The sequence below is a fragment of the Meriones unguiculatus genome, chromosome 20 (assembly GCF_030254825.1).
Source record: "Meriones unguiculatus strain TT.TT164.6M chromosome 20, Bangor_MerUng_6.1, whole genome shotgun sequence".
Lineage (NCBI taxonomy): Eukaryota > Metazoa > Chordata > Mammalia > Rodentia > Muridae > Meriones > Meriones unguiculatus.
The window spans coordinates 13,924,264-13,944,272 of NC_083367.1; the positions used below are offsets into that span (position 1 = coordinate 13,924,264).

Below are 20,009 nucleotides of genomic sequence, written 5' to 3' on the forward strand. Positions count from 1 at the left end.
TGTTTACAAAAATGGGTCCCGCTTCCTAGGCATTTATTTGTTTGCCTTTCTCCAGACCCCCCGCCTTCCAAACACAACAAATAATTTCTGGTGTCAAGCACTTTTTGCTCAGAGTAAAATAATTTACTTTGCACTTCGTTCAAATATTATTCATTTTCAGCTTTGCAGAATTTAGTAATTATAAACAAGTAGCTATCTGGGAAGCGCAAAGCATAGACTTCAAAGATCCCGTAACCTGATACTTGTTCGGTTCCAAATCGGTGTTTTAATTATTTCCTATTCCCTCCATGTGAGATTGGATTCTTGGTGCACTTCATAGCTAAATTAATCTCTCTCGGACTATTACATTGGCTCTTTGCGCTATTTCCCTTTTATGTCACTACGGAGTTTCTAAATTGCTTAGCTTGCTTTTCCTAGGGGTTCACTTCCTCTTTCTCACTGCCTCAGAGGCTCTCCTTTCTCTCTTCCCTACGTCCTTTACATCCTTTTTTTTTTTTTTTTTTTTTTACTTTCTTACTTATGAAGGGGTATTTAAATTCCAACCCGGAACTTGGGCTCGCGCGCCTTGGATGACGGGAGTTGTAGTTTCTGTGTCTTCTGGGTAACCGCCTTTCAGGCGGATTCCTGCCCTACGCGGAATCCCACAAATCCCAGAATGCACCAGAGTGGGTCCGCCCCCTGTGCGCAGGCGCCGTGGGGCCGCAGGATTTGAATCGGCGGCGTTGTTATTGACGCCATATTGAGGCCGGCGGCGGGTGGCAGAGTTGGTCTGTGGGGACGAGGGGGTCGAGTGCACTGCCCAGCTCTCCAAGGCTGCAGCTCCCGCGCAGCTCCCGCGCAGCTCCCGCGCGCCGCCGCCCACGAGCTCCCGCCTGGACCGGCGTGTCGGTGCTCGCGTCTCGGTCGCGCCCCCGGCCCGGTCCGCTTCCTAAGGGAGCCGGTCTCCGCGCAGCAGCCTCGGCGCGCTCCGCCCCAGCGCACGGCGGGGGGCGGCCCGGCCTCTCGGGAGTGGCCCGAGCCGGCGGCGCGACCCTCGCGCCTCGCCCGTCGGCCCCGCCGCGGCTCCGCTGTCCCGGGCCCGCAGCCACCGGGCGCCTCGGAGGGCCCGCTCGCCCCCGGCCTTGCCGGCCCCGCCCGAGCCGGGCCTCGGCCGCCCGCCGCCATGGCGTGCGGAGCCACTCTGAAAAGGACTCTGGATTTCGACCCGCTGCTGAGCCCCGCGTCTCCGAAGCGGAGGCGGTGCGCCCCTTTGTCGGCCCCGGCGTCGGCCGCCGCCTCCCCCGCCGCCGCCACCGCCGCCGCCACCGCCTCGGCCGCCGCCGCCTCGCCGCAGAAGTATCTCCGGATGGAGCCTTCCCCGTTCGGCGACGTCTCGTCCCGCCTCACCACAGGTGGGCCTGGGCCCCGGGGCCGCCGGGCTGGGGTGCGGGCACAAAGGGAAGGGCCGCGGCGGCGGGGGCGGCGGGCTGGGGGGCCCGGGCCGCGGCGGGGGCGGCAGGTTGGGGCCCCGGGCCGCGGCGGCCGGCTTTGTGGGCTTAGCTCATTGTGAGGAGGATCACCGCGGGGCAGGGTCGCGGGGACGGCTTCCTGATGCCGAGAGCCGGCGGAAATGATCCGAGAGGGTGATAGTATTCCTAAGCCGGCCGAGAGAAGGGTCACGTTTCGCCCGAGTCCCCCGGTCTCTTGGGCTGAATCGATTGGTTGCAGCTATTAACTCAGTGACTGAGTGGTTTGGAGCGAGAAGGCAGCCCCTCCTCCATTTTAGACTTGGCTGCTTTTTAGTGTAGAAGGGGTGGGGCTCGGAGGGGGATGGATGTCACTGGGGCGAGTTGTAGGCCTGTCATTAATCACCCACAAGAACGCCACTTTGGCTGAGTCAAGACCTGTTTCCCTAGCAGGGTCAACAACAAAGCAAATGTTCTAACCGAGGAGTGTAATGTGATCTCCCTATGTGTCTAGTCCCTAGGAAATCTTGAACTTTTAATGAAAAGGAACTTGTACCCCAAAGTGGGACTGACCAGTTTCTTTGTAAATGCTTTAGTTTTCCCAACGGAGCATGTTAGGAGAAAACACCGTAGCCTCGAGAGTAACGAATAAATCAAGATTCCAGTAGACTTCAGACTTGAAGTCTTGAAACATTTTCTGAAAGTGACTGCCAGGGGTTGCTTTTGTACTCTTAAGTGTGTACCTAGAGATATTTTCCCCCTCTGCATTTGGAGATTTTTGTGTGCCTCCTGCACAGTCGTAGGGTAGACTTTTGCGGACTTGAAATGTAAATCTATTTCTTTTGTGTGTGGCATGCAAAGGTTTGGGATTTGTGTGTGTATGTGTTTGAGTGTGTGTACGAAAGCCCTTAGTGATATTCGTAAAACTTTTGGTTAGCTTGCTTAATTTTTTTCTCAGTAACTCACTTTAAAAAGATGAGAACTATAGAGTTCTTATGGAAGTTATTTATTAACTTCTGTATGCATTTGACTGTATCGAGTGTTTTGGTTTTCTTTCTTAATGTCACATTTGAATATCCATGGTGAGACCTCAGTTTCCTATTCTTGACTATTAAATATTTTCTCCAACTTAGGACACTACTGTTATAAAAGTTGCAGTTTTCAGAGGCATTCTAAGAATTTTACTGAATGAACATAACCTAGCTTTCCCTCCCCTTTTCTTATATCTGATATAGCTCTTCCGGATTGATTTGTGTAGAGCAGTGGTTCTCACCTGCAGGTGGAGACACCCTTGGGTGGTCATGTCAGATATTTACATTACAATTCTTAACAGTAGCAAAATTACAGTTAGGAACTTGCAACACTAATTTTATGGTTGGGGTCACCAAAACATAAAAGGGTCGAAGTTTTAGGAAGGTTGAGAACCACTGGTTTAGACATTACTGAAAAACGAGAACAAAGTGAAGAATGAATTCCTTTGGGGCAGACATTTTTAATTGTCTTTAATGAAATGCTGTCTTTGAACATTAAAATGGTGTCTGAACTACTAATGAGGCCATTTCAGAATAGCTGTAACCAGCAATAAATTTCATTGGACTGGTGTTACATTTGTGGGTTACAATATATATATATATATCTTTGCAATTAAAATAATCTTGAACATAAACTGCAGGGAGATGTCACACCTTCCTTTACTTGTTCAGAAGCCATAATGATCCTTCTTTAAGTTTGTCGTGTCACTGCTGTGTTTGTAGCAGTGGTTAATACACTTTGCTCATTACCTCAGATTTCAACTAGGAAGGGTACCTTAGTAAAATAATTAGAATTATTGCTAGGTTTTAAGCCCGCTGATAAGTTTGATCACATATTGAAACCTAAAATCACATGATAATTGATGTTTATAGTTTGTTAAATATTAAGTGGCTATTTCAGTTATTTGAATATTAATGTAGATTAGCTTCTTGGAAAATGAGAGAAGACTGGTAAAGTTTAAATTTGCTAAGGTGTACTTATCTACTGTCATTTTTAATGGCCCTGTAAATGCGTGGCTGAACTTTTTTAGATTAATGCTCAAAAAGTGGACATTTGTACAGAGCATGTGCTATCTGGCACAGGCATTTTTCTAAGTACATTGTCTTTATCACTGCTCTCTCGGTGTTTTGTGTTTTTTTCTGATGTTGTAGTCAATGTCTTGATGTGACATATTAGTAGCCTCAGGAGCTGGGGCACTATTTTAAATCCTGACTGTTATTTCAGATATTCCAGGAAGGGGAATCCAAACTCTGATTTGATGACTACTGGTGTTAAAGTTAGTATTTTTCAAACTTGCAACTTAATACTAGATACCACGTAATGCTAGAAGAGGGCTAGTTGAAGAAAGTCTAGTTTGCTTACGCTCAAGACTTGAAATTCTTACTCTGTTAATTAACAGTGGCGTCTGTTCTTGCCCCTTTTCACACATCATATATCTCAGACATGATTTTTGGTGTACCTGAGTTTACTAATTTAGAACTGTATCCTAAAATAGGTTTGACAAACTGTGCTCATGTATTTGTACAGTCTGGGTGGTAAGAGTGGTTTTTAACATTTTTAAATACCTGGAAAAGAATAAAAAATTATTTCACTGTTGAAAAATTAAAGAACTTCAAATGTCAGTACCATGGAACACAATCTATTGGGAAAAAGTGCACTCTGGTCTAGTCTAGGATTATAATTCAGTGGTACTTAAAATACTTCTTAGTGTGTGAAAGGGTGGTGGATGATTAATGAGGGGGATTGGGAAAGAATCATTTAAATGAAGTTGGAAAAATGAATGTATCAAATACCCTGGGAAGTTGATGGAAAGTAGTTGGGTTTTTTTGTTTGTTTTGTTTTGTTTTGTTTTTTAAATTAGAGGGTGTCTCCCCACATAACCCAGGCTAGCCAGGAACTCCCAGTGCTCTGCCTGCCTTTGCCTCTCAAATGCTGGGGTTAAAGAGTCTGTGCCACCCTGCCCTGCCTTAAATAAGGTTTTTAAGGAGTCATTTTTCTAAATACATTGATAATTTAATAATTCATATATGAAATATATTTTGATCAAACACCCAATTTTCCCAGATCCATCCTACCCTTTTTCTTTGCTTCCCAATTTCCTGTTCTTTCTCTCAAAATAACCTGTCAAGTCCCAGTTTGTGTTGCCTATTTATACTCATCCATTGGAGCATAGCTGACCTTCAAAGACCTTCAAGAAAAATGACTGTCCTGCCTCAGATGCCACTAACTGTTACCAGGTTCCTGGCTAAGGATGAGGTCTTGTGTGTAAATGTTGACTGTCTTGGACACGCAGCCACTATTGCTGTAAAGTCATGAGCGCTTCAGTCCTGTCAGGTCCAGAAGACACTGGTCTTCCCCGACATCTGCCTTCTGTTCCAAGGTGGTCCCTGAGTACTAGTGGGAGGATAGCTGAGCTTTGTGCTTTGACCAGTTGTGAGTTTGAGTGTCAAGTGTATATATTATACAAAGAAACTTCTCTGAGGTTGAGAGCCACACTAATCTGTCTACAGGAAGACAGATACAATCTTAGAGGGCAGTTTGATACCATGTCCATTTAACAAAATACCAGTAGAAGGTTCACCCCTGAAGCCCATGAGTGTTCCAGCCATGAGTTGTTGGCCAGGTTTACGGTGTCAAGCCTTGGAGTAGCCAGAAATCATAAACCCAACCAGAAAGCAGGGCGTTAACCCCTGTGGCATTCATGCCACTATTACACTAATGGGCTTGTCATGGCATACTGATAGTTTTTTGTTTTTTTTTTTTTTTTTGTAGTTCAAAGGGTTCACAATTGGGTAAGGATGTTGGATGACTTTCTTTCGTAGTAGCCTGCAAACACCTGGGACTATGGAAGCTAGCTAAAAGAGGGGAGCTTCTGGGTCAGTACCAGCTTGTTCCATGGCCTATAACCAGAATATGTGGAGGTCTTAGCAGTAGTCTTAGCCATCAAGTTCTGGAGGGTAACTGATAGTGTTGACAGAAGCCTGTATCATTTCCTGGGTCTCTAGGACACAACAGCTTAAGGGGCTGTATCCCATACTGGCACTGGGCTTTTTATTTGGCAACCTGACTTATTTTTTAATATCTATATTATTGTGTAATCAAACGATTGTCATGGCATTCCCAAGAAAGAAGTCCTTTTAATAAAACCAAAATATTATGCAGTGTTATAAGAGACTGTCAGTCAGATCTATCACATGCTTCTGTAATTGTCCATTTGAGTCGGTGATCTGGTGAGTGGACTTCTGTGGATGCTGACTTCTTTGGGAGCTGGCTAGTTAGCATTAATGTGTACATTGTTTGTAGCTTGCTTGGTACCACTTCTATAGTTTGTTTCAGGAACTGAGTTGGATGGAGAGTTAAATTCCATTGTAAGAACTCATTGTATTTGTTGGAAACTTTCCATTAAAAGATGGAAACTACAGCTTGTGAATGGAGAATAGATTGTTCACTAGATGTTGATACATGCCTCCAAATGGAGACACCAGCTGGCTTAAAGGAAATATAAATGGCTCTAGGCAGACAAATGAGATGTCTGTTGGAGAAAGCAGTATCTTACTTCAGATGTCATTTTATTGAGGCAGAAGTGCCTTTTGATATTTTTGGTTATTTGGACGGCTGTTAAATTACCTCTAGTCTCTCAGTGGATCTGACAAATGCTTTTGGTAGTGGGCTTTGTACTGTGTATTATAAACTTGGTATTTAGGAGCATGTCACTCTAGTTACCTCATGTTCCAAGGCAGGTGTGCCCTGTGATACTTCAGAAGGAAGACAGTGAAACAGAGCTCATTTATATAAATATCTGCATGATAGTGGTAACTGCCTTTAGCCTTGTGTGGATTAAAAGCAGTTCCATCTTGGTGCTGGGAATAGACAGGGCAGAGCTGAATGAGACTTTTAAAATGCTGCCTAGCAATTGTGCCTTTCAGTGAATAATCTTAACCTTTCTACAGAAAAAGTGAGGTCATCATGTGGTAGTTTCTTTAGTTTCGATAGTACCAACATTACCAACTTGGTGCAAATCTCAATCTTTAAAGTATCCTTGTGGATTAAATGAGGTAATAAAGGTCAAGGAAGAATTCTCTCTTCCAGAGGAACCTTGTCCTCTTACCTGCCCCAGCCCGCAGACCTCGCAACTGGATCTTTGCTTTGGTTCTACCATTTTCAGATCATCAATTGAAGCACATTTCTTCTAAAAGCAAATTAAAAGGGCTTTTAGATGCCTGCTTCCATTCATGTCTCGGACAACTTCCAGATCAGACAGCAGCAATTCATGGCCCTTAGTTTTCATGTTTGAGTTTTCTCTACTTTGGCTGCTCTTTCTGTACTCACCTATCATTAAATTTAGGATTTCTTTAGTTCTAGTTTCAACTCCATGGCCATCTTATCTAATAGCTCCTTGGGGAGTTGCATGATTTAAATGTGTACTCACAGATGACTAATTTTCATCTTTAGTTCAGACCATTCCAGCTGTGCAAACTTGGGCTTTTTATAACCAGGCCTTCCCAGTGGATACCCTACTGCCAGAAGCCAGAATTTTTGTGAAATCTCTTTATAAATACTTTTCTTTCATTTGTGTCTGTGTGTATAGTGTTCATACATGTTTGCATATGCCTAAACTGAGACTCCAGATGTCAATCTTGAGCCCTCCTTAGTCTCCGTTATCCTTAGTTACTAAGGCAGGATCGCTGAGTTGAATCCAGAGTTAGCCATCTTGCTCCTCTGTTGTCTCCATCTTCTACAGTGGAATTACAAGGGAGCCACTGGATGCACCCCATCTCCAGCTTTTAGTACTTTAACCAGTGAATTTTCTCCCACTTTAAAATCTGTTGGCTTATGAATTCATAAAAAGGTTTGTAGATGCCAATCAGTATCTTCTTGTGGAGAAGTAGTCTTCTTTTACAGTAGTCACTTTAGAAGAATGGGTTTGTTTACAGTCAGTCACATGATGATTATCTTAGGAGAGATTGAAAAAAGCAGCTTTAAAATGTTGGCCACACTAATATTTCATTTTGTCTTGTTGTTGCTGTTGGATTTTGTTTGTGTAGTTTTATTTGTTTTGTGTGTGTGTGTGTGTGTGTGTGTGTGTTTGTTTGAGACAGGATTTCTCTGTGTAGTCCTCTGTCCTGGAACTTGGCAAGATTGGCCTTGTTCTCTTCTCCCTGCCTCTGCCACTTGAGTGCTGGCATGGAAAGGCACGTGCCACCATCTACCTGCCCATGTTTATTTTAAAAAAGAACATGCAGGATTGGAGAGATTGCTCAGCAGTTAAAGTGCTTATTGCTTTTGCAGAGATCTTGAGTTCTTTTCCCAGCACCCATGGCATCAGCTCACAACTGCCTGTAATTAAAGCTCCGGAGGCATCTCTGTCTCTGGGTACCCACAGATGTGGGTACGCATACACTACACGTTTTAAAAGCACTAATAAAAGAAAGTACTAGAGGCAAACAGGATTTATTTAGTTTGTGAAGTGTGACTTGGCAAATGTTAATGCCATTTTTCTGTGCAAAGCTGGACCCCCTGCTTCTAGGTTAGATGGAACCATGTGTTATCCTTAGCGCACAGACTCTCCATATCCCCCTCTCCCCTCGGCGTTCTCCTTTCCTCCCTTGGGTTGGTAGGTTCAAATACCCCTTTCTCTTCCGTGTTTACTGTGGCTGCTGTTTTGTTCTAAATGTTAAGATTACCATGTGTTTTCCTAAATTGTAAGCTATCTGAGAGGATACTGGTAAGTAGTAGGGCCCACACAACAAAAGCAGTGGGGTTAACACGTCCCTTTTGATGTCATGAACTGGAACTCGGGAGCTAGCAAGAGAATCCACCTGCTGATTGAGGGTTTTTGGATTCTGAGTCCCATTGTGCAGCTAATTAGTCAATTATTTTTCAGTCAGGATTTCACTACATATCACTGGCTGGCCTGGAACTCATTGTGTAGACCAGCCATGCAGGCTGGCCTTGAATGTTCTCCTTAATGGAGAAATTAAGAACTGTTTTAAAGTAATGATCCTGGAAAAGTAACTAACTGCTTTACGAAGATGGGTCTCTATTAATTTCCATTGTGTATGTTCGAATTTGTAACAACATATGGTACTATCTATATAATTTGGAGTTGTGGATTTGTTCTGTTATTCAAAAGTTTCGTAGTGTTCAGTCTTAATGGCTACTGGAGATTTTCTGTACTTGTTAACAGATTTTATGTCATTTGTTTTGCTTTTTAGAAATTAATAAAATTTTCAAAATGTCTTTGTTAATCATGTTTTGTCTAGATGCATGTTTAATTTTTGAGCTACTCCGTAGAGAAATAAATGGCATATGGATTGGCAAGCTGCCTAAGTGTGTAAGCGTGCTTGCTGCCACGGCTGGTGATCCCAGAACCCTCATGGTGAAAGGAGAGAATGTCTTCCCAAGTTGTCCTCAGACCCCTACACATGCATGGTAGTGTATACAGATGTGGGTACATACACAGGTTGTTTAAAGAAAGAAATGGTATATAACATATTAAAGAGTCTCATACATGGAAAATTTGAAAACTATATGCGTAGCACTTGCTTTTGATGTAGTAATGCTTGAGGGAAATTTAAAACTTTAGTGCATCTGGACCATCGAAGACTTTTAGAACTTACAGGCCCTGGAATGTTATCATGACACTCCTGTCTCTCAACTTAGTACTCCCTTATGTCATTTTCACTTGCTTTTCCCCATGTTGTGATCCTCTAAGATGTTGTCTTGATGATCTCTTCTGGGTTAAGAGCTTGTTCTAGCTAGGCTGGCTGGTCAGTGAAACTCTGGATCCTCACACCTGTCCCCAGTGTTATAAGTTAGAACTCAGCTCATCATACATTGAGAGCAAGTGTTCCAGCTTTCCAGCCCCTCAGTTTGTTTTTTAAAGTCCTGGGTCTTGTTCTCTTATTTGTGACCTTGTTCATTTTGCTTAGTAGGATTTAGATAATCAGTACAACCTAAAGGCTTTTTGCTCACCATTACTTACCTTCTTTAAGAAATCTTTCAAAGAGGCATTGTTGCTCTACCAATAATACCAATAAGGAAGCAAATTTTATTATTACTCAATTGCTGCTTATTAGGTTTTAGAATGAAAATACCTAGAGTTAGATTTTCCCGGTACTTTCAGTTTTTTAATGTTGAAAGAGTTTTAAAGTTTATAAAGTAATTTTAAAGTTCATAAAGAGGCCATAACATTGGGAGATAGCCTGTCAGGAAGATAATGATATTTTACTGTGAAGGACCCTTACAAATTCAGTTTAAGCTTCATGAAAGCTGCATGACTAAAACTAGAGTACACAACCAATAATGCAAATGACAGTTTGGCTTTTTATTTGATGGACTGTAAATTGTGTTACAGTCAACTAAAGAGCTCAGTATATAATGTTGATATTATATATTCTTAGATAAAATACTCAAAGTATGTAACTATATATTGTTTTAATAAAAATGACTGGATAGAAGTAGCTTTAAGAATAAGTAGATAAGAGTTTTATTAATATAATACCTTGAAGGCCTTTAGTGGGAACTTAAGTCAGTTATCTGAATAGAAGTTGTGTAGATGGGAGAATATTGAGTGTGGGAAACTTGGGAGGAGGTCACGTTACTAGCTTCAAAACTGTTTAAGTCCTTAAATGACTACATCAATAAGTAACCAAGTAGTAATTTGTGACTCGTGCTACCTGGATCTTGTCTAAGTTAGATCGTTGGTTGTATACCATTGATGATTGTGTGCTGTCAGTATTAGAGCATTTGTGGGCATAGTGTAGCATAGGTGACTTAGTTCATCATAGATGTATAAAACAGTACAGATGTTAAGAATTCTTGAGCTCTTTAGTTGTCACTGACTGTTGGCAAGGATTAGGAGTAATTGGTAGTAATGTGAAAAGGTAAAGAGACTCTGGAAAACACTTTGGTGATTTCTTTACAAAATAAATCATTTACTTGTGATTAGGTAGTCTGATACCACTCCTAGGAATTACACAGCAGAGGTGAAAACATCCGCAGACTAGAACTTGAATTTAATAGTTTCATTTGAAACACTCTACACAGGAAAATGGATAAATTACCACCAGTCAATAATAGAAAGAAATTTATTGGTGCAGTATGCATGAATTCCAAGCCTATCTAGTAGATATGCAGTGCAGATGTTATATGAAAAGTCACTATACTATGTTGCTTAGGAATAGTGACAGCAAAAATGTACTTGTTATAGTATGGATGCAATTAAAAACTGTTTGCACTGTTTGTTGTGAAGTTCACTTATAAAGAATGTCAAATATAGTAAAAGCATGTGAATGTTGACTTATTGAAGACTGGAGACAGGTAGAAAGGGTATGTGTGAGTGTATGTGTGATGTAAAGAAACATGAGAACCTGTTAAAATAGTGAAGGTTGTGATTTTATATTAAATTTAAATTGATAAATCATTTTAAAATTATACCTCAAAATTATTGTTTTCATTATTTATTTATTTTGCCTTTTGAGACTGGCTCACTGTGCATCCTGGAACCTACTTGGTCACCTCCCTTTTCGACTGCAGGGATTAAAGCTGTTGCACCACTATGCCTAGCTATACCTTAAAATTCTTCAGCTTGTTAGTGATACCTGTAGTAGTTGGTATTAAGGCTCAAAATAGTTTCACTGAATTTTAGTTTTGGGTTTGTTTCAAGCATTCTCGTTATGGTACATTTAGTTTGGCTTTCATTAATTTTGGAGTAGTTTAGAACAAGATGCAGTGGTTTTTAAACCATTTGCGGGTCACATATCAGATATCTTGCACATTACAATTCATAACAGTAGCAAAATTACAGTTACAAAGTAGCAATGAAATAATTTTATGATTGGGGTCACCACAACATGAGGATCATTATTAAGGGTGGAAGCATTGGGAAGGCTGAGGACCACTGATAGAGGAAGGCAGGTTATCTGAGGAGCACTGGCTTTGCAGTGATCATATAATGTATGTCACAAAGAGGTGATAAGTGTTAAAGTCAAGCTACTCTGAGCTAGTGTAGATATCATTAACTTAAAGCCTTGTAGACTATTGTTGTAAGAAGAGTTACTTTTTTTAAAAAAAATGGAGAGACTGTGCTTGTCCTTGTTTGTGACAGGGTATTCCATAAGTTTATCAGATGCCTCTGATAAATGCTAGGAAACCCATTCATAGGAGGTAAACCTGCCATGACATTAATTTTATTTCATACTGGCAATTGTTTATTTAAGTGGAAAAAGACTGAAATTGACCAGCTATACTAAACAAATGTTGACATTCTGAAAAAAGGTTTAAACAGTTAAAACCCACAGAGCCATACTGAAGGGATTGGTTTGTTGTTGTTGTTTCCGAGACAGTGTTTCTCTGGGCAGCCCTGGCTGTCCTGGAACTCGTTCTGTAGACCAGGCTGGCTTGGAACTCATAGAGATCCATTCGTCTCTGCCTCCCAAGTGCTGGGATTAAGGATTAAAGCTGTGTGCCACCACCGCTGTGCTATGGAATTTTCTATTTGACCTACACATTCATATACTGTGTGTACATGTGTGTGCATGTATACATATATGCACAAACGCTTATTTAAATGACAGAATTAAGTGATATCTTGACTGGATTCATTTAGATTCATTTGTCATTTGAGCTGCTTTTTCTTTTAGTTAAAATGGAATTGGCAACATCAAAAATGCTTGAAGTCAGACAGGGGAGGGCTGGAGAGATGACAGCAGATGGTTAAAAACATCTGCTACTTTTGCAGGGTACCAGGGTTCTATTCCCAGCATTTGAGGGTTGGCTATCAACTGTCCTTAACACCAGTTCCAAGAGATCAGATGCCCTCTCCTGGCATCCTCAGGCGCTGCATGCATATGGCGTAGTTAAGTACATGCAGGCAAAAGACTGATACACATATTAAAAAATAAAACATAAAAAAAATTCTTTAAAATTCTGAATATTAGAGAAAGTTAAAACTGCTGAAGATTAAAAATGAAAGGTACCAATATTATTGGATTGTTGCTGTGTATAAGTCTTGAATCAAATGCAGAAATTAATACTTCACTTTGCATCTTTTTTATTACATGTTTTCACTTTTGCTTTCAATTGGGATTGATAAACTCACTATGATTTAATTTCACATAGAGCTCAAGCAGTTAATAAGAAAGTCAGGAGGTGGGTGGCACAGGCTGGAAACCTCAGGTAGCCTTTTTCTGATCAGATTAAATGGTACCTACTTTCACTTAGAAATCTTGGCAAAGTAAATCATTGGCTCAAAAATGATATTCTGGATATAATTTTATGTTATGGTGGCCTTTATTAAAGATAACTGCATTGTAGTACAGTATTTCTTACCTATTAAAAAGATCCCTTGCTATATCACATTTCATAGAGGCTTTTCTTTCTCCCCAGAATTCAGAATGCTTTGTTGTTAGTGTTAGAATGGTTTTGGGTTTCATTGTGCTTCATATTAATGACAGTTATTTTATACCTGATGAGATTTTAATTCCCTGTACTTTGTCATTTTAGAACTATACTTGAATGTACATAGTTTTCCATTCTTCCTTTATTTTATGTATATGAGTGCTGTATCTACATGTATATCTGAATGCCAGAAGAGGGTATCAGACCCCGTTATAGATGGTTGTGAGCCACCATGAGGTTGCTGGGAATTGAACTCAGGAACTCTGGAAGAGCAGACAGGCAGGGCTCTTAGCCACTGAGCCATCTCTCCAGCCCCATAGTCTTCCTTTCTAGTTATTGGAAGTACTGATTAATATAAGTATCTGAGCTCTGACTTTGAGTGAAATAAGTAAAGAAAGATTAGTCAGATACCTGACTTGTTTTTGAGTAAAGTGCTTAAATTTAGTTTTTACTAACAGGATTTGATTTTGTTGAATTGCTAGATTCCAGGTGGAATGTGAATGCCATTTTTTTTCTTTTTAAGATTTACTTTATTTTTATGTGTACATGTTGTCTGGGAGTGTATGTCACGTGCTGTGCCTGAAGAGGTCAGAAAATGATTAGATATGCTATTTCTCTGTGCTCAGAGAAATGGCTCGCAGGGGAAAAATTCTTTGTTATTTGAAAAGAATATTTCAGATAGATTTAAAAAATTTTAATTTATCATGAAAATTTTAATCTTGCCAAATTTTTACTTTTTTCCTCTTAGAACAAATTCTGTACAACATTAAACAGGAGTATAAACGTATGCAGAAGAGAAGACATCTAGAAGCTAGCTTTCAGCAGACAGACCCAGGGTGTAGTTCTGATTCACAGCCACATGCATTTCTCATCAGTGGACCGGCATCACCAGGTAATAAAATGTTTAAATAAGCGAAAGAAATGTTATGTGAGAAATGATGGGGGAAATGTAATGCAAAATACCTGCAGTGATTTAGAGCACCTGCTTTTCTTCAAGATGAAAAGGTTACGCTAAGGCAGGGTCAGGAGCACGCCTTTAAATCCCAGCACTTGGAGGCAGGTGGACCTTTGAGTTCGAGGCCAGCCTGGTGTCAGTGAGTAGAGGACAGGCAGGGCTACACAAAGAAACCCTGTCTCCTTTTACCGCCCCCACCCAAAAAAAAGTTACACTAAGTAATTAATATATATTTTTTAAAATTAACCACCTGGATTCTCACCAGCCACAGACAGCCACCTTTATTTAGCACCCCTGAAATGGACACTGTGTAAGTATAATGATGGATAACTTTGATTTAAAAAAAAAAAAAAAAAATCAGCAGTGGGCACACTGTCTTCCAGAGGTCCTGAGTTCAATTCCCAGCAACCACCTGGTGGTTCATGACCATCTGTATTGGGATCTGATGCCCTTTTCTGGCATGCAGGTGTACATGCTGATAGAGCACATATATACAAAATAAATCTTTTTTTTTTTTTTAATCATGTGTACCGAACGCTTTAAAAATACCCAATTTGATTTATTTTTATGCTTTTGTCTGCACGTATGTAAGTATAACAACAGCCTTGGGTGGTTTGTCTCTGGTGTCCAAGCCTTGGTCCATCTGGCATCTGCTATCACTGTCGCCTGGCATCCTTTAGGCATTGTAGGCTCTTAGCCACTCAAAGAACACTGGCTGGCTATGTTGATTTGTATGCCTGGTACTAACAGAGGCCAAAAGAGGATGTCAAATCTTCTGAAGCTATAGCTACAGATGGTTATGAGCTTTGTCATGGAGGTGCTGGGAACCAAACCTGGGTAGCGTGCAAAAACAAGTGTCCTTAACTGTCGAGCCATCTTTCCAGCATGGCCATATACTTTTCTGTTAGATAACAGTGTTGGAACACTGCCATTTTGTGAATTTTCTGTAGCTATTGATCTGGTAGTTATATATATTATATATATATATATATTTTTTTTTTTTCTGATAGAATCTTTATACAAAGGTTTGTCCATGTACTCTTAGACATTTCTCACACTGGGCTAGATTCCTAAAAGTGTGGCCTTTTTTTTTTTCTTCCTTTTTAATTGTATATCAGTTTTAAACCCATCTTTTCCCTATAGAGGGAATGGCCTACTGTTTTGTTTTGTTGTTTTTTTTTACTTGGCCAAAAAAGAGCCATCTTACCTTTTCAATTAACACCCTATCAAAATAGTTTTTATTTTAGTAGAACCTGTTTTTCCTTAACAGGGAGAAGAAAGGTTGGTACAATTCATAACAAAAGATATAGAGTAATCAATTAAAGCTTGATAGTGAAATGGTTCAACGATATTGGAGTGCTGCTAACTGTGGGAGTTAGGTTTACCAAGGCAGTGATTCTTACTAAAATTATACTAATGATCTTAAGTTCTCTGCAAAGTTAAATTCTTAGGATGTCAATTGATTGCCAGCCTTAAGGAGGCTTGGAACTTCAAAGTAAGTTACAATAGGCGTGGCAGTTGGGGTCTAAAGCTCATGTACTTTATTTTGATGAGAAAAGAGATCTAAGAAGTCTTAATTAGGATCAGTTGATGCAGGTAGATGAACAAGGCACCACAGAACAAACTGAAGAAACCACTGTTAACATAGGAGTATGCTTGTATTTGTATAGAGTACTTGACCGCAGGGATACAGTGGATCGCTATCACAATCCTGAGTTATCTGAAAGCCAAGAATGTTCTTAGGAGATCAGAGTACTTTAAGTGATCCTTAGAGGATGTCTGTCTAAGGAAATCTTTTTCCATGAAATATCTCACCACTTGATAATATCAGTGGCTATTACATTAATAATCTTTCAGAACTTGGAACCATAAGATACAGATGGAATTTTCCCCCTCTTCAGACTATCCTAGCATATCATTAATCAAAAACAGTTAGAAAAAAATGAGGATATCAGAGCTGCCTCCTTTAATGAAATGAAGATTTCTGAAATTTTGTTCATGAGTCAACTTCTGTCATAAAGTTAATACAGATTTGTGCTCTTAACAATTACTATTAGAGAGTTTTTTTAGTTACAAAAACACAGGAATAATCTTGCTAATTCGAAACTGATAGTGGTGTTGAGGCTGTTTTTGGATACATTTGCTTTAGTTTGGTAACTTTGTGGTTCTGTTGCTGTTTTGAGTACTTGAATTTAGGTAAACTATATTAACAAAGTGGGAATTATGATCACTATTCAGAATTTAGAATCAATTGTAGTCCCTCAGTAAGGGATATTTCAAAATTTTCCTTATAACAACTTTTTTTTAAGATATAATTATCTTTTTTTTTTCTTTTTTAGACATAATTCTTTTAATAGGAAATTAAGGGGTTTGGAAAATGAGGAATATCGAAGTGGTGGAATAATCTGGTTATGAGGCCTTACTATATGGCCTTAAACTAATAAGCATTAACAATAAAACAAATGTCTTTATAGTGCAATAATATAGAAAAGTAAGGCTGTAGACCATAGTTAAAATTTTTTTTTTTTGCAGCAAATTGTGTAAATTAGCCACTAAATGTTCTGAGCAGGCATGTGCTGGAATGGAGACTGAAAGTTTTGTAATAGGCTCCATCATAGCAATGATTTTGTTTTTGAAGCTTTCTCCATCTTTAGTTTTTTTTTTCCTCTAAATAACACCCCCCCCCCTTTTTTTAAAATCAGTCATGGTCTGATAGAATTATTAGTTGGACCTGTTTATCACAAATAATAAATTTAAATGATGTGGGAAAGTTGTAAATGAAAACCTCACTCAGGAGGTAGTCTGTTGTGATTCTAAATCAGGTGCTCTTTTATTCATGTTGTACATAGGGACTCCATCTGCAGCATCCTCACCGTTAAAAAAAGAACAGCCCTTATTTACTCTAAGGCAAGTTGGCATGATCTGTGAGCGTTTGTTGAAAGAACGGGAAGAGAAAGTTCGAGAAGAATATGAAGAAATACTGAACACAAAACTTGCAGGTAACAAAAATGAGTTTATTTTAGAATATCTTAGTGTTTTAGTCACAGTTCTATTGCTGTGAAGAGACACCATGACCAAGGCAACTCTTAGGAAAGAAAGCGTTTAATTGGGGCTTGCTTACAGTGTCAGGGGCTTTGTTCATTGTGGCAGGGACATGGTGGCGTACTGGCAGTGCTGCAGTAGTGAATGCATCATGGTCCTTAGGGAGAAGGTTGAAACCTCGAAGCCTCCCTCTGCCCCATGACGTACTTCTTCCAACCACACCTCCTAATCCTTCTATTCTTCAGAGTTCTACTCCTTGGTGACTCACATTCAGATAAATATCTGAGCCTATGGGTCCATTCTTTTCCATCCAAAAACTCACTGTAAGAAGTGAATTATTTCCTACAGGTGTTTTTACATTGGTGAAAATATTCTTTCTGTACACTGATAGGGTGTTGTCTTATCAACCAGAGAATTTCAGTAAAAGAAAATCAGCAGCCTTGAAGTTCATACCTTACCTTCATGGCCCCAGGAAAAAGCCAGCCGTGTAGGTCAGCTATAGTGTTAATAAATTCAAATTTTTATGTTATATCTTGTGGAAAACACTGATTTGAGCTATTGACAGGTTAAGAGAAAAGATGAAGTTTTTAAAGAGTTGTTTTCACATAACTTTATATTTTCAAGTTATATAACTGACATATACCTCTATTTGTAGAACAATATGATGCATTTGTGAAGTTTACGCATGATCAGATAATGCGGCGATACGGTGAACAGCCTGCTAGTTGTGAGTATTTGACCTCTGAATTACAAACTGAAAACATTATGTTTCTGTATTTAAGAAGAGAGTTGATAAAAATAAATGTGGAGAAAAGGTTAGTTTAAAATACAAATAAAATGTAACCCAACTATCTAGGGGTGATACTAGGAATGAATTACCCTATATGTTTTAATTTTGTCCAGTTCTTTATACTAATACTCCTTTTCTCCTCCAGATGTTTCATGAATCACGCTTTTTGCATTTGTGGGCTGCCTTGTTCCTTGTTGAGTTGTTGCAGGAGGTCCCAACTGTGATGTGCAGCAATGCCAGTACCCATCTGTGAACACAGGTTATTTCAAGCTTTCGTCACTGGCAACCACTCTTAGGCAGCAGCCGTTGGTTTTGGAAACTTCCGTGATGTCACTACCACCTGGATGTGGACCTTTGCTACTTGTATTAATACCAGTGGCCTCGTTTTGCTGTATCATTACAATTTGGCTTCTTTATATTAATGTTTGAAAGGGATTAAAGCTGGCATTCTAGAACATGCCCTTCACTGGTTATGTAAATAAAACTGTAGAATGACACGTCAGATGAAGTTAGTGTGATTTTAATTGTGCACTACAACCAAGCTGTAACCAGTTATTAATAATTTAGAATGTAATCCCAGGACAATTAAGCAGTTAGTCTACAGTACTTCTGTGAAATAGTGGAGGAGAAAGAAGAGGAGGGCATTTCTGTGTTTCAGGATTTTTCTTGGGGTTTCAGAATGGGTTTATATGATTTCCTTTATTATTATTTTTTGGTAGTTTTATTTATTCTATCAGTCTTTTTAACAAATGTTTATTGCTGCACCCCTCACCCCCCCCCCCCCCCCCCAGTGTATCATTGTTTTACTGCCCTTGTAGCACTGGAGTTTAGTTGGAAAAAATAAAACATTTACTTCTATTCTGCCTGTTTTCAAATTGTACACATGGGTAGTATTTGAATAAAGTAGTGTTTTTAAATGTAAGTATTTTTAGAAATCAATGAAGTTAATTTTCTGATAAGATTTACCTTTTAAATGCAGTTTCTAAAAATTAAGTTTTGATTGAAAATCGCTTCTATAACTTGCTGTACAACAGCATGTTACATAACGGCTTCTGAAAACAGCTGTTGAACTTCTACCTTTGAGACCAGTTTTAAAGCTTTTCAATGACGTGATATAGCGTGGTTGCTCTAGCTCAACTGATAAAATGCCCCAGGGAAAAGCAGTTTAGAGAAGGTTTATTTTACCTCATAATTCCAGGTTACAGTCTGTCCCTGGGGAAGTCAGAGCATCGGGAACTCATTCACAAGTAAGAGCAGAGAGCAGTGAATGCCTAATGCTCAGCTTCCTCTTACACAGTTGAAGTGGGTGTTACCACCCACTTTCAGGCGATTCAGTTCCCAGACATGCCCACAGGCCAGCCTGACCTAGCCAAGCCTTGTTGAGACTTAGGAGATCCTAGGTACAACTGAGTTGGCAAAATTAACATCTTGGGGGCAGAGAGAGTATCAGCACTGGTTGCTTTTGTTTCCGGCACCCACACAGCATCATCAAATGATGCCTCTTCTGAACGCCAAGGTCTGCATGAACACTGTACGTACACATACACTCAGGGATGCACACATAAAACATTAAATACATAGAGCACTACCATTACAGTGATGAATTAATAAATGCAGCACACTTTCCACTCACGGTTTCCAAACAAAGCTTTCTTACAAAGGAGTGAACAAGCTGAAAGTGCTAGCCACACACTTATAATCTTAGTAGTTCAGGGATGGAGGATTAGGGGGTTCAAGGCCATCCCAGCCAGTATGAGAGATGACCACCTCCACCCTCAACCCCCGCCAACATTGCTCAGTGAATTATTTTGAGTTTTTAAAAATGAGTGTATTTGTCTGTGTCTGAAGCCATAAGACAGCCAGTTGTTGAGCTGCCCATATGGGGGCTGGGAACTAAACTGTCCTCTGCAAGACACAAGAACTTCTAAACTGCTATCTCTGCTAGCCCCTTCTGAATTTTAATAGCATACTTCCAGTCATTAGACTAATCTTAAATAAAACATACTGTGTTGTTATACTCACTGAAAACAGGATTTTTTTTGTCCTTTTAACTGTGTATTCCATAACCTCATTTAAAAATAAACCCCTAAGTGTGTTGTATGGCTTCAGCAAGATTCCAAGCAGTTCTCACCTCTCTTAGTGCATGAGAAAAAAGTCATAAAACAGGGTGGCTGGCTGAAAGCTCATCTCCCACTTAGTAGATTTTCAGCCTTAACACTATTGGCATTTTGGGATAGATCTGTGTATTCTGGAGTGTTAACGGTATCTCTTCCCTTTCCCAATTTGTCAACTAAGACCTCCACATCTTTCAAATTTAGCCCTCAGCTTGTTAGGAAAATACAGA

General features: G+C 39.9%; 1 protein-coding gene across 1 annotated transcript; it reads left to right on the forward strand.

The window, feature by feature from the left end:
• Positions 1-723: 723 nt before the first annotated feature.
• On the forward strand, positions 724-18,167 carry Akirin2 (akirin 2). The gene is made up of 5 exons (XM_021642684.2): positions 724-1,391; positions 13,627-13,770; positions 16,683-16,832; positions 17,531-17,602; positions 17,811-18,167. Exons 1-5 carry the CDS (start codon positions 1,163-1,165, stop codon positions 17,819-17,821), a joined length of 606 nt encoding a protein of 201 aa, XP_021498359.1. The 5' UTR covers positions 724-1,162; the 3' UTR covers positions 17,822-18,167.
• The last annotated feature ends 1,842 nt before the right edge of the window (positions 18,168-20,009 follow it).